General features: G+C 36.0%; 1 protein-coding gene across 1 annotated transcript in view; it reads left to right on the top strand.

Annotated features, from left to right (window-relative positions):
- LOC129229287 (uncharacterized) overlaps positions 1-14,471 on the top strand; it is a 49,499-nt gene that overhangs the window by 19,184 nt on the left and 15,844 nt on the right. The window contains exons 2-5 of the mRNA XM_054863561.1: positions 4,019-4,145; positions 6,804-6,974; positions 8,224-8,515; positions 12,631-12,827. Coding sequence (XP_054719536.1) covers positions 4,019-4,145; positions 6,804-6,974; positions 8,224-8,515; positions 12,631-12,827 — 787 coding nt within the window. The remainder of the gene's footprint in view (positions 1-4,018; positions 4,146-6,803; positions 6,975-8,223; positions 8,516-12,630; positions 12,828-14,471) is intronic.

Here is a 14,471-nt window from a genome sequence, read left to right as displayed (position 1 = left end):
ATTAAAAAAAAAAAATTCAGAGAACAGAAAGTCATCCGCAAATATCGGCACCATGCGAAACCAACGAACGTGAAAAATTGCGTTTTTCAAAATCGATGGTCTGCCGTAGTACTCAGAAAGGGCTACCTACTGGTTATAACTACTTCAAACGATTGTTTTACACTTAAAGTTAGTTTCAATGTTTTAATTTTTAAAGATAACTAAGTGAGGTTGACCAGTATGCCGTGGAATTCAAATTACCCAGCAGGTCGGGTAATTCGGGGTTCACTTTGCAACAGAACGAAAAAAAAGTAGACTGAAAAAGGTTTTTGTTTAACCAAGAATACAAATATTTTAAGATGAAACGAGATTAAATTACGTAAATTATGTATGTATGTGTTTGTTATTAAAATCATTCAATATAGATTTAGTTAAATGCCCATAAAATGATTGAATCAAAAACGAATATAGTAATTGCAATTCATTTTTAATTTTTTTACAATTTATTTTGAATTCCTTTTGGAGAAGTAAATTTTTTATTCATTACACAGCGGTATTAAGTTCTTTATGTAAGTGTGAAATATTTTAATTTCAGGACTGCATATGTTTTCCGCGTTTTAATTTAATTTTTTTTAATTATTCAAAATTAATTAAATTTTTCTGATCAGAAAAATAACAATAGAATTATTAATTAGTATTTGAATGGAAATATAACCGTTTATCTATATTATTAAGATTAAACATAGAGCTCACATTTTATAAGTCAAAAATATGATCATGGTATTAAATTCCATGTATATTTTTCTGACCTCGTTTTCTCCGGCATGCCAGAAAACACCAAGCAAAGATTATTGAAAACCTGGTAAACCCCGAATTTTGCGGCATGCCGGCTAATGCGAGGTAGTACGGTAAATGCTGTCTACATGTGAAGTTCCCGTCTCATCAGTGAAGCATCCAAAAGTGAAATTCGAGAGAAAACAAAGATTTTCAAAACAGATGTGTGCGATATTTTATAATTTGTACGTCAATTTGTTTCTAAAATTTATAATAAAGAAAAAAAAAGTTCTCGGAAAAGAAAACAGGCGGCCCTAAATATGTCCGTAGGGAATCTAAGTAAATGGTGTTTACGTGTGAAGATTCTATTTCGACAGTGGAACATCCATTCGTGAAATTCAAAAAGGATTGCAGTAAAATCCCGATTAATCCGCAGAATTGAGTGGCACAAGAGCCGCGGATAATAAAAATTATGGTGTAAAAATACGTTGTATTTATACCCAACAGATCATAACATCAAAAAAAGTATAAGTGCATGTACGAAGAAGAAAGCGCAATAAATAAATAAGCAAATAAATAAATAAAACAAAAACAACTGAGCTTAAATTTAATTTTTTGACAAAAAAAGCAATTTTCCTTTTCGCTACGAAAATACATGTTCCTGATGGTTGAATGACTCGTAGATAATCGGGAGTTGACTGTACTTGTTACTCTAAAATCTATGCAGTATTTTGTAGTTCATGCTTTAATCCGTTAACATGGAAAATAAACTAATTACGAGTATAAATAAGGAAAAACCCTTTACCGAAACTCAAATGGCGTCCGTAAATATGTTCGTAGCGAAATTGGCTACGCGTGTAACGTAAATGATGTTTTCGCGCGAAGATACAGTCTCGGCAGCAAAACATGCAACAGTGGGCTTCTTGTCAGTATGGAATACATGTTTGTAACGTTTTCGTAATTTGTGCTTTAATTGCGGGGATTTTTCTCATGTAATCGCACTTTTATTTTATCTGAAAGCAAGTATTTTATTTTCAAATATTAAATGCTCCGAAAATGGATCGAAGTATTCGTTTTGGAATTTTCGTGTCAAAATGCCCTTTTTGAATGAATACAAATCGAGATTTACGTCTTGAAGTAGCCTGGTTCTGATGAAAAATATTTTGTAATTAAACCTCTTTTCGAGACATAATGAAATAACCATCTTCTATAGTTTCATTAGTTTTCCCTACAATTATAAAAAAAAATTGGAGGAGCCTCGGAGCAGGTGAAAATTTGCAGCTCCAGAGAAAATACAGCTCCATAGTGGTCCGGCTACGGGTTCCAGTTCAGAATACTTATTAAAATGCAGTGTACGGTAATGGTGACTAGTACACATCAAATCTGTTATAGTCTGAGTCCTCAAAGTTCCCATTTCAATATCACAGAGGGTGATGGATCGGAAGTTGCTCAGCTCATGGTCTAAGGCACAAAAAAAAAAAAAAAAAAAAAAAAAAAAAAAACCCCTAAAACCACTTGTGGTGGTATACACAGGGTACCCTAGAATCCGATGTCTCTAATGGATGCCTGATCTAAGACAGCCCCACTGCACTGTACTTCGTTAAGGTAAATATATAAGGTGTTCCAAAACAGTCACATAAATTCTGCATAGATAGATTCCTCGTTGGGAGTACATAAAAACCACCCAAAGAAGCTTTCCTGTACGATGCATAGTTTTTTCAAGAAAAATACGAAAAAAGAAAAATGATGTCACTGCCGGTGCAAAAAAAAACACTTTCTTGAACATATCAACAGCAGTATAGTTCAGCTCTGGTTAGTTGAGCTGTGACCTTGACTATGTTTACCTGTTTTAGGGGAGTTTAGTGAAAAATAGACGTGTTATTGGCTCGGATTTTAATTGGAATATTTTTGAAAAACGACTAAGAAAGTTTCTCAACTCAACTTGGCGCCAATTACCCCTCCCCTTAATCCGGAACAGGAGTAAATATTGTCAGACTCGGAGCTCAACTTTTCAGAGCCTCACAATATACGTACATTACCTTTCACAACAAGTACGTGTAATGACGTTTTAAACATTATCGTCTGGAAAGATACGCAAATGCTGTTGTTGATATGCCCAATAAAGTGTTTTTTCCTTGCACCGGCAGTGACGTCATACTTTGTTTTTCGTATTTTTCTCGTAAACTATGGATCGTAAAGGTTTCTTCCATTAGGAACTTAGAAGGTAAAAACTTCTTTGTGCAGTTTTTATGTACTCCCAACGAGGAATCTAGTTGTGCAGAGTTTATGCGGTCGTTTTGGAACAACCTGCATACATAGAGAATGGAAGTTTTTGAGAAACACATTTTTTAAAAATCTCCTATTTCGTCGGGCAATAAAACATAAGGCATTTGATAATACACTAGACCCTCGTTTTACGCGGGGGGTTACGTTCCACGGAAATGCCGCGTAAATCGAAACCGCATAAATTGAGACCTAATACTAGTGTTAAAATAGGAGTTTGGTTCCGTAGATAACAAAATATTCATTCTAGTGATGACTAATTTTATAATAAGTTTAATGTGTACATACTTATATCGACTTTTATGCACAACATATATAAAGAAAACATAAATTAATTTCGCGTTCTGTTTATAAAGAGAAGCTGGCTATGATAGTCTTGGCAGTCATTAAGAATTTTTCTCTAATTCTTTGCAGAGCATTAACGCATCCATGACCACTTGCGTCATTCCCATGATATAATCTTCCTTCTCTAACAAATCAGAAAGAACATTTCTATTGTCTAGGAATGGCTCAAAATTTTCCATGTGAACGTTTTAGGTTGTGTCACCGATGTCGATATCCTCGTTGGTTTTAGCCTCCTTTGTCACTCCTAAAAGCTCTTCTTGCAGTGTTCTGAACTGTGAGAGTTTAATAACTTTGGTTTCAGAGCTCTTTCCAGAAGTAATCTCATTAAATGGCTCCAGTGACCCAAGCTCGATTATTAGCACGCCAAAATGCATTTGATTACGTGTAATCTGCAATTTTTAGGAGTTCTGGTTTTAAAAAAGGTGAAAATGTTATCTGTTTGCATTGCCGCATCCGCGTAAAACCGAAACTCATCTGCGTGAAATAAAATAGTGTCAAATCTTAAACCGCGTATAATCGAAACCACGTAAAATAAACCAGCGTAAAACGAGGGTCTACTGTATTATTTATCGCAGTTCATAGTGCTTTTTTCTTTCATCAAGCTTACGATTTGCTTACGTTTGTTCCTGTGTTTCAGGTGCGTCCTCTGTCCACTGACTGGCTGGTCTCCTTCAAGGATCCCCGTCAGCTGCTGCAGGAGCATCCTTTCGCCCTCGCCCTGGAGGTCGGATCCGCCCTGGTCCTCGCCCTGGTGTTCCGGCATGGTTAGTCTGGAGTGGGAAAAATGGAGCGTGCCTGGAGAAGAAGAATGAAAGAAATCCTTGGCGGTTTTGGATGAGTTTGACTCCAGTCTGAGCTCCGCTTGGAAATGTCTCTGAGAGAATGTTATGAGCAACGAATGGGGGTTGTGAGAAGCAAGAAAGATTAAAATGATTGAAAGGGGGGTTTGATTTGTAGTGATATGTTTGAGTAGAGGTTGTGCTCCAAGTTTGTTTGAACTCCGTAATTTTTAATGGGATTTTTTAACGCTTTTTTACAGCTTCTGGCAATACTATTTTTAGGAAAAGTGTTTCCAAAAGACCTTGTGTAACTTCTATGTCCAAATTAATTGTACGTGTTATTAATAACTCTTTAATGAAGACTTTAAATGAACATTGTGTTAAAGAGCCATTAGTTGTAGCGTAAATAAGGTGTTCGAAACGATAACACAAAATTAACTTTCGAAAAATTCAGAAGTAAAAGATGGACAAAATGCAAGCTGAGCTACTCGCAGTTAAAGGCTCATTTTTCTAAATATGTAGAAAGAAAAAAAAAAAAAAAAAAAACTTCAGAAGATAAACTGAACGAAAAAAAAAAAGTTTCTTTTGATCTACTGTGTGTGCATGGTGCACGAAACATTCCCAGGAGTAGCTTGCAATCCTACGAAAATCGACCATCATCTTTAATTATCTTCAACCAGAAAATTCATTAACCAGGGATTCCCGCGACCCATGAAGACTTGATACAGAGGGTGCTGTTGACCCTTTTAGGGGTGGGGGGTGGGTTTGCTGCTTTAAGTGGGCTTTGTTTCTAACTTAAGGGATTCTCATTCTAGGAACGTGCTCCTTAGCATTTGAGGGGGTGCGCCATTACTCTTTAGAAGATGGGCACCAATGAGTTCAAAAAAAAAACATTCCTCAACGCACTTCTTATCAAACCACCGCAAGTTGGTCAATTTTTGTCGTGCAGCTGTTGTTCGTCAGAAAGCGTAAAATATGCTTTTTGAGAGATTAGCACTCGGCCTTGTATTTCTTTCTGTGAAATTAAGGAAGGAAAAATAGTAAATTTGATAAGCGAAAATGTAGTGGTCTTTGGGGATGGGGGACATGTCTTATTGAAGGACTTTTGGTAGAAGTTGTCTCGTATTAGAAGAAAACAAGAAAAGTTGTCTAGCAAGTTAAAATTAACGTCTGAATATCTGTTTAGCATGCGAGTTTCTGAAGGAAACAAAAAGAGCCTGCCACGAGGTTTCAATTACAAGTAGCTCGAGTTCCCCCCCCCCATACCACAAATCAAATTGTCTCCCCTCAAATAATCTTTCAACGTGTTTGGCCAAACAGTAGAAAGACCCTTCTCTTTTTTTTTTCTGGATTCCTCAAATCATTTTTAAAAGAGGAGGAAAATGTTGTACATGATGGGACAACGCTAAAATCAATGCAACTGAAGATTTAACGGCTCGGGGCGGAAATGTGACAAGCCGCATTTAATGACTTTTAGATCAAAATTTTTGTTTCTCATAACTAAAATTTAAATAAACATGACAATGGATTAAGTCCTTTTGAGAAAAAGATATCTGGTTTTAGAACTACAGAATATAGAATGTATAATACCTTTGAAAAATTCTATAAATATTTTTTATAAGTTGTAAATTAGCCTACTGAAGAATTCACACCACGTGGCATATCATTCTTGCTCCGAGCCCTTCATATTCTTTTGACTTGAGCACTATAAGTTCATGAGCTAAGTTCGTTACAATTTTTTCGTCTGAATAGCAACATGACTTTAGTCAGACTACCGCAACACAATAAGATAAATATACGTAGCTATTTGGTTAAATATAATTTTTTTATTCCACAAAATCCAGAGTGTGAAACCTGAAATTTTTCGTCATTAAATAAAGTTATTTCCTTTCAGGGGAAAAATGGAAACGCCAAAATAAATAGTAACCTAGTAAATTTAGTAAAAATATACAAAAGAAAGTGAAATTTCGAATGTCTTGAAGTTGAAAGTAGGGAAAGTTTCGATGGTATTGATTTGGAATAAAAATACACATGAAAGAAATTTAAATGCAAAGAAGGAGATGAAAAAATAAGTAAGGGGTAAAAACAGTTGTCATTAATAAAGAACTCTAATGACAATAAGGAATCGAGGGTAGACATTCTCTGCGTCTCCATCTAAAATCTTCAGATATGGTGGATTTGCATCGATTTGAATTCAAATAATATTTAAAAAATTACTTGACTAATACAATACTAGTTAATTAGTATTACAGATATATAGTCAGTTGCACCAAAATAGTTGGAAGCAAATTGTATATCCACTCAAAGCTTTCAAGATATTTGAACTTGACTTGCATCTAAAATTAACTGTTGCAAAACTCTTAAAATATTTAGTTACAATATATGGAGAGATACCTATTATAGAGCCTTATACTTTAAATGAAGGTAAACATTTTAATGCAACCTTGAGTAACAATTTTGAAGCAATAATGAATGTGCCAGAACTTACTCTTCGGGTTCGAGTCTTCAATGTCGAGTCATTGTTAAACATTGAGATTAAATTAAACATTGCATTTTTTGCCGACATCTAAGAAGGAGGAAGGGGGAGGTGGAGTAGTTTCATTTCAGATCTCTTCTCACACTTTTTATTTTCTACTTATCCAGCCAAACGACAAAATCCTCAAGAGGCGTATTTGCTGTTAGCTGCCATGTTCACGACCACCTGCTTCGAGATTCTTCCTATCATTCCACGACCCGGGTACATGCTTTGGTGGTACCACCAGGGTACCGTGAATCTCCTCAAACATCGGTTGCCCCTTTACGTCGTCTGCTGCTGTGAGTATCTTCGCCTCTTATCGTATTATAACTCTGGAATGTGGAATCCTGAACCACACACATCCAGAGAAATCTAGTGCCATACATAGCTAGAATGACAAAACATGTGCAGATGTTGCCATCGCACTGAGTCTAGGTTACTGACAGGAATTAAAAGTAACTGCGTTTGGTCCTCTTTTCAGGAGTCAAAAAGTAAACTACATATTTTTAAAATGCTAATAGAAGGTGCATTGGCTTAAATTTTCGAATCCAACGTGGTTACACCATTTCGTACTAGTATCATTTGTCATCAGAATTTAAGGTTTTAAAGTCTTAATTTTCGGTCTTCACAAGTAGGGATTTTCTGTGGAACTTCCGTTGGACAAATTTGTGAATGTCCTATTTTGAAGGCCAACAACAGGCAAGGGTTGACGTTTCTACAATGTTTGAAGACAAAATGGTTCTGGTATAAATGATGCTCCCTGATTAAGCATAGGAGACATACTTAGTAGAAAATGGAAAGAGCAAGAGATAGGTCGCTCCTAAATGAAGTTACTTCGAACCCACAAAGCTAGTATCATGCTCCGAGCCTGCCATGAGCTATGCTCTTCCTTCCCTCTCCATAGAAATTGTATTTACCTGTGTAGATATTTCGTGCCAAGTGAGCGGCTTGAATCTTAATTATGCTTGCCATTAAATAGTATTTTTTTTTTTCTGAGTAGGCTGGTCACTGAATGGGCACTTAAGCATAATTTCATCATTAACACAGTTAAAAATTAGCATTTAGCACCATAACAGCAAAAACATTTTAATTGGTGTATGTAATTACTTTTAAAAAAATTGGAGACCTATTACGATTTAGGAGTTTTTAGGGAAGGTTGAAAGAAAAAATATATGCACCTCTCAGGGAATAAAAGTCATCAACTAGTTAACAACGGTAAACAAAGTGCTTGCTAATCGTTTTTTTTTTTTTTCTTTTTTTGAAAATATGTAGGTGGGAGTTACTACTTTCCATTCATTTAAAGGAAAGGAAAATTGAAACCTTATTTTTGAAGTGAGAAAAAAAGAAAAAAAATTGTGTTCATTCACGTGGTGGTTGAATATCACTTGTTATTTTACCCTATAAAAAACCGAATACTTAACCAAGAAAACCAGTGTATTTATAGATGGTGCTTGATGTGAAGGGGATGAAATGTGTTGATGAAACATTCGTCCATCAACACATCGTAGTATTTCAAAGAAATATTTCAAAATTCCATTTTCCTTGCAGTTGCTCTTGTGCACCACCTGGCTCACTGCGTAACGTCTAGCTGCGACCTGCCCCGATGGAGTCGCTCCACGGCCACGGCCCTCATCGCCCTGCTGCTGACCCTGCCAGGGCTGTGGTTCTCTCAGCCCTTGCTCCTCTCCATCTTCCACGTGGACGACCCTGTGTTTAGCAACAGGCTCCTGGGAATTCCCTTTATCCAGATTGTGGTGCTGACTCTCCTGTTCTTCCACACGTCGCACCTCTTCTTCCAGAACTTGGAAGACATCCCGCTCGGGGACAGGAACTTAGTCAAGTGAGTACCTCGGCATTTATGCGGATTTCGAATTGAATATACATATATACACAGGAACACAGGGTGAGTTCGATCGAATCTGCCATACGAAAGGGGGTGATAGAAGAGCCCAAGCGGAGTATGGAACCACCCATTATCGTGTCCAATTCTTAACCGTAACCGAGTTATGGTGGATGTAAGAAAAACGAGTAAAAAAACAAAATTCTGAGAAAACGATAGATTTCTGAGATTCCTGTAGGACCTACAAGGAAAATAAGTACATATTTGGAAAGTACAGATTAAATCCTATAAAATGACACCTTCCCCATCAAGATAGTAGAATTTTTCAGCGAACTACAAGCTTTGAAATGTTGGACACGCTCAGAATTGAAATGGCGCCAAAGTTTTCAAGCGACATTTTCAAAAACAACCGTATGAGCTACAATCGGTCAAATCTACCAAAAACTGACCCATTTTACTAGCTTTTAGATGATACAATATCAAGTCATTTTCAGCTTCAAGTTCAGCAGAAATTCGGGCTTTTGTTTGAAACAGTGTAAAAATCTGCATTCGTTGAAGAAGGAAAACCAGCGAAGAGTCGCACTTTTATGTTTTAAATTTTTTGTTTCACGAAAGCTAGCTGCTTTCTTGGTTTAACAAAATGATACTTTTATATGAAAATAATAATTTTAGCATTTTATTAAGTGAAAAAACACAAGAGATAACAATAAGTAGAAATTACTCTCCCGTGCTTTTCACAATGGAAAAAACATTAAAAAAGTTACCCTAACATCACAATAAGCACATTTAATCAATCATTAAAATATACAAAAGCTGCTGAAAATTGGTCGCAGCCACACCTGACACACGCTCTTGCCCTTTTGCGAACGGAAACAAGCATTGGTCTTAGAGAAATTTCATTTCTTAGTTTCACTACTGCTTCATAAAGCCGGTCGCTCAATTCCTGTAAACTGGCTACTTCTGCCTTTTTAAACTTCTTGTTTTAAGAATCCCTAAACAAAGAAGTCCACTGGCGTCAGGTCTGGGGATCTAGGTAGCCAAGAAATGGGGCTCGTACGACCAATCCATTGGGGATACTGGTCAGTTAGAAATTCCCGAACGACATTTAAGGAATGTGCTGGGACTCCATCGTGTTGGAAAATGATTTCCTCTCTCTGGAACAGGAATAGTATCAAGTAAGTCAAGCAAATGATGTTCAATGAACTTTAAACATGTGTTTCCTGTTTGGTTACCTCAAAACACATACGGACCAATCAAAAGATCTCCTATTACGCCAAGCCAAACATTTATGCTTAATCGAGTTATGAACGATGAGTTTCAGGTTAAAAAAGGATTATGTTCAGCATAATGATGCCAGTTATGCAAATTTATGATGCCCCTTCAAGTGAACAACGACTCATCTGTCCACAATATCTTAAGAGAATGGTGTTCTTTAGTGTCTCGGGCTAGTAGTCATCTGCAAAATGTAACCCGCTTTTCTAAATGTGAATTGTTGAACTAGTATAAAATGATAAGGGTGATACTTGTTTTGGTTCAATGTTTTCATCACTTTACGTTGTGAAAGTCTACCTTCTCTAGCAATCGTGCGTAAACTCACACTTGGGTTTTCCAAAACTCGGTCCAGTACATACTCTTCAACATCGGCAGAACGGTGATACTGCGAACACATGATTTGTTATTCACTCGAGGGGGCATGTCAATTTTGCATAGCATCAAACTGCTGAACAAAATCCATTTTTAACCCCAAGTTCCAAACTCGATTTAGTTTAAATGTTCGACTGGTCGTAATCAGCGATCATTTGATGGGTCTGCATATGTTTTAAGGTGTTTTAATGCTGAAAGCACGTATTTAGAGTTCATGGAACATCATTTGCCTGGCTTATTAGATGCTATTCCTGATTCGGAAAGAGCGGAAATCAATTTTCAACACGGTAGTTACTCTGCTCATTTTCAAATGCCGTTCGGAATTTTCTAACTGAATAGTATTTCCAATGTATTGGTCTTACGGGTCCCATTCCTTAGCCACCTATATCGCCTGACCTGACACCAGTGGACTTCTTTTGGAGATTCTCATAAGAAGTATACAAAACAGAAGTAACCAGTTTGCAGGAATTGCGCAACCGGGTTGATGAAGTAGTAAAACTAAGAAATGAAATTTCACTAAGAGCAACGGTTGCTTCAATTCTCAAAAAGGCCAAAGAATGCATCAGGTGTGGCGGCGACCAATTTCAGCAACTATTGTAAATTTTGAAGATTGATCAAACGTACTCATTGATGTTAGTGTAACTTTTTTGTTAATTATTTTTCCTTTGTTGAAAGCGCGGGAAATTAATGCTTTTTTATTTCTGCTTATTGTTATCTCTTGTGTTTTTCACCTAATAAAATGTAAAAATTATTATTTCGATACAAAAATATCATTTTCCTAAACAAGGAAATCAACATGCTCACGTGAAACTGAAAGTTTAAAACAGAAAAATTTCACTCTTCGCTCGTTTTCCTTTTTCAACCAATGATGATTTTCACACTGTTTCAAACAAAAGCCTGAATTTCTGCTGAACTTTAAGCCCAATATGATTTGTTGTTGTATCATCCGAAAGCTAGTGAAATGGATCAGTTTTTGGTAGATTTGACAGATTATAGCTCAAACGGTTGTTTCTGAAAATGTCGATTGAAAACTTTGGCGCCACTTCAATTCTGAGTGCGTCCAACGTTTCAAAGCTTGTAGCTCGCTGTAAAATGTGACTACTTTGATGGAAAAGGTATCATTTTGTAGGATTTAATCTGCTCTTTCCAAATATGTACTTATTTTCCTTGTAGGTCCTACAGGAATCTCAAATTGGTCGTTTTCTCAGAATTTTGTTTTTTCACTCATTTTTCTTATCTACCATAACTCGGTTACGGTTAAGGATTTGACACGATAATGGGTGGTTCTATATTCCGCTTGGGCTCTTCTATCACCCCCTTTCGTATGGCAGATTCGATCGAACTCACCCTGTATATATTATATAAACGGATGTATATTTGTGGGTGTGTGTATGTTCCTTACACAAATTCAGTTTTCGTCGGATTTTTTCCAAATTTGGTACAGAGGTAAAGTGATGCTCAGGAATTCATATAGAGGGGTTTTTAGAATTTTGAAAGATTCAAAAAGCTTTAAATTCATATTTTGAGCCATAACATTGCACTTTTCCACACCACCAGACTTTATTATCTCACAATATCAAAACGAGAGAAAGAGGAAAATAAAAGATGTATTTTCTTAAGATAATGAATTTATGCGTACGGACTTCACTAATCACTTTGTTATATTATTTTTAATTATCATGAATCAGTTTGAAACAAATCTGTTTCACTTGATTTACATTTTCATCACTCTAAACTAGCCTTTCAGGTTATTGGTTGCAAAAATGGCATAAATCGAAATGTTTAAATTTTTGTAATTTCAGCAACGAAATGAAACTTAATTTATGGTGAGGTAATGATCCTACTTGTGGTTATATTAGTCATAAAAATTATTGTAGAATTTAGTTCATTTATGAATGAAATAATCACTTTTGATTGAATCCTGAAAAGTTTCGTTAACTGGACATATGCCCTTTCAGAAATAATTGATTTATTCATTCGTTAGTGCTGACCGATTTCTCGTCAAATGGAAGGAATACACTAAAGTTTTATTCCATTTTCCACCAAATGAAGAAAAGCCCAAATTAAATTCTGCCAAGAATTAAAGGTTCTGCAAAAAGAAAATTTCAATTTTCAAAAGGTCCGCATTAAGCATTAAACACCAAAGTACATTTTAAATTTTTAAAACTTTCATGACTCCTCTTCCAGAACTGTACTGAGAAACATACAAGGGAAGTTATGGGGGGGGGGGGGAAAGATTGATGTTTTAAGCCCGAATACAGACCTTTTGAACACATTGAAGCTCGAGCTAACTTCTTTTTACGGCCAGCCACAAAAATAAGTTAGCGATCGTGGAACAATATTAGAATATCGTACCACGTGATTTTTATTGTTGTCTTGGCAGAGCAAGATAGCTGTTCTTCACAACTTTGCGCTCATATATGCGTTCTTAAGTTATTAAAAGATTCCAAACGTATGTCAAATTTTTGCAGTATGGTGAAGTGCGCCCTGCAGACTGGCTTGGTATCTGCCATCTATACCATAGTGGAACAGTACCTGCTCTATATTCTGTTCTCGTTAACCCTGGGAGCTCACACCGGCTTTTGCGCTCTTGCTCTTCTCGCCATCCTGCTCTGCATTGCTAGGAAGGAAATGCAATGCTTGCAACTCAAGAGCGTCGTCTTCAGAGGTTAGTTCCTTGTTATTCACAGAATCTCTTTACCACCACTTTTTTAGTTCTTGAACTGTCATAGAATCTAGTTCATCTTGTTAAGCCGGAAAGAGTTAGCTCCTAATATCTTTCTTCATTTTTATTTCGCCCCCCTATAATAATGTATTCATACTCGTAATGGATATTTCAATCATTTATTCTGAAGTTAAGTCGAATCTTATATGGGTGAATACAAAGCTCTAAGAGTAAAACGACGACAAGTGCATAAAATACAAATGAAGTAATAAAATAGAGTTAAAAACTCAGCAAATAGCTGTTTCGGGGCTGTCAAATGCAAGCCCCTTCATCAGTGCATAAAAGAAAGAAAAGTCCACACAATGTAGACCGAACGACAAATGAACATAATAAATGGAGGGAAGCAAAATAGACATGGAAACCGGAAACACATGCGTCATAGAACAGCAACGACACCTATAATGCAGAAAAACGTCACAAACAAAGTTTTTAAAGATAAGATTCCCCCCCCCCACCCCACCCTTTCCCTGGCGTTTGGAAATCTTATCTTAAAAATCTTTTTTCTATTTGTGACGTTTTTCCGCACTGTAGAGGCGTCGTTGCTGTTCTGTGACGCATGTGTTTCCGGTTTCCATGTCTATTTACTTTGCTTCCTTCCATTTTTGTTCATTTGTCGTTTGGTCTACATTGTGTGGACCTTTCTTTCTTTTATGCACTGATCAAGGGGCTTGCATTTCACAGCCCCGAAACAGCTGTTTGCTGAGTTTTTAACCCTATTTTATTACTTTATTTGTACTTTATGCACGTTGTTGTCGTTTTACTCATTCCATAGTACAAAGTTTTCGACTGCTTTTTTACAAAGCTCTAGGTTAGCATTCGCCAACGGATTACCAATTCAATGAAAATGACTATCAAAGTTACAGCCGCCAAAAGTGATCATATGTTTCTTTTTTGTTTTAAATAACATCGCTTTTCGACAATAAGCTTTTAATCCTATTTGAACCATTCTCTTGAGTATCTAGTAAATGTTATTTTGATTTTTAATATTTTTTTCCGTCGTTCATTTTAGACTGAAGTTTTCAATTAAAGTAACAAAATCAACGATTCCTAACATTTTTACATCTCCTCGTATTTAAAAATGACCCAATGCGAAAAAAACTAAAGAATTTATTATTTTAAAACAAAGTATATTTCTGGGACATTAGTTACGAACGAATGTCTGAATATTGGTACAAAAGAGAATTTCGTTTGAAAACTCAAATTTTGGGGCGAAAATAATGTTTTTGAAGCATATTTTGAGGAATTAAACTAATTTTTAATCATGAGATAGTTTGACAGGAAAAACCGATGTATTTAGAATGATCATTGCACTACAAAAATCAACTTAACAAATTCATTACACAAGGAAAGAATTGTGAAAAAACGTCGGTAATGCACCCGAACGCATCAGTTCGGAAACAAATCGATTCTTCTTCGATACAACCGACATGATTTTTACAGACATGACGAATTTCCAACAATATGATAGCTGAACGTCGCTACTTAAAGATTCAAAAATTAAAATGCATTATCATGTTCATGGCAATAAATTTATCTCTATTATGCAGAAGAAAAAAAAGAATTGCGTTTTAATTTGCACTGCCGACA

The sequence above is a fragment of the Uloborus diversus genome, chromosome 9 (genome assembly GCF_026930045.1).
Source record: "Uloborus diversus isolate 005 chromosome 9, Udiv.v.3.1, whole genome shotgun sequence".
NCBI classification, from domain to species: Eukaryota; Metazoa; Arthropoda; class Arachnida; order Araneae; family Uloboridae; genus Uloborus; species Uloborus diversus.
Note: the sequence above shows the minus strand (reverse complement) of the source record. Positions and strands in the feature narration are given on the sequence as shown.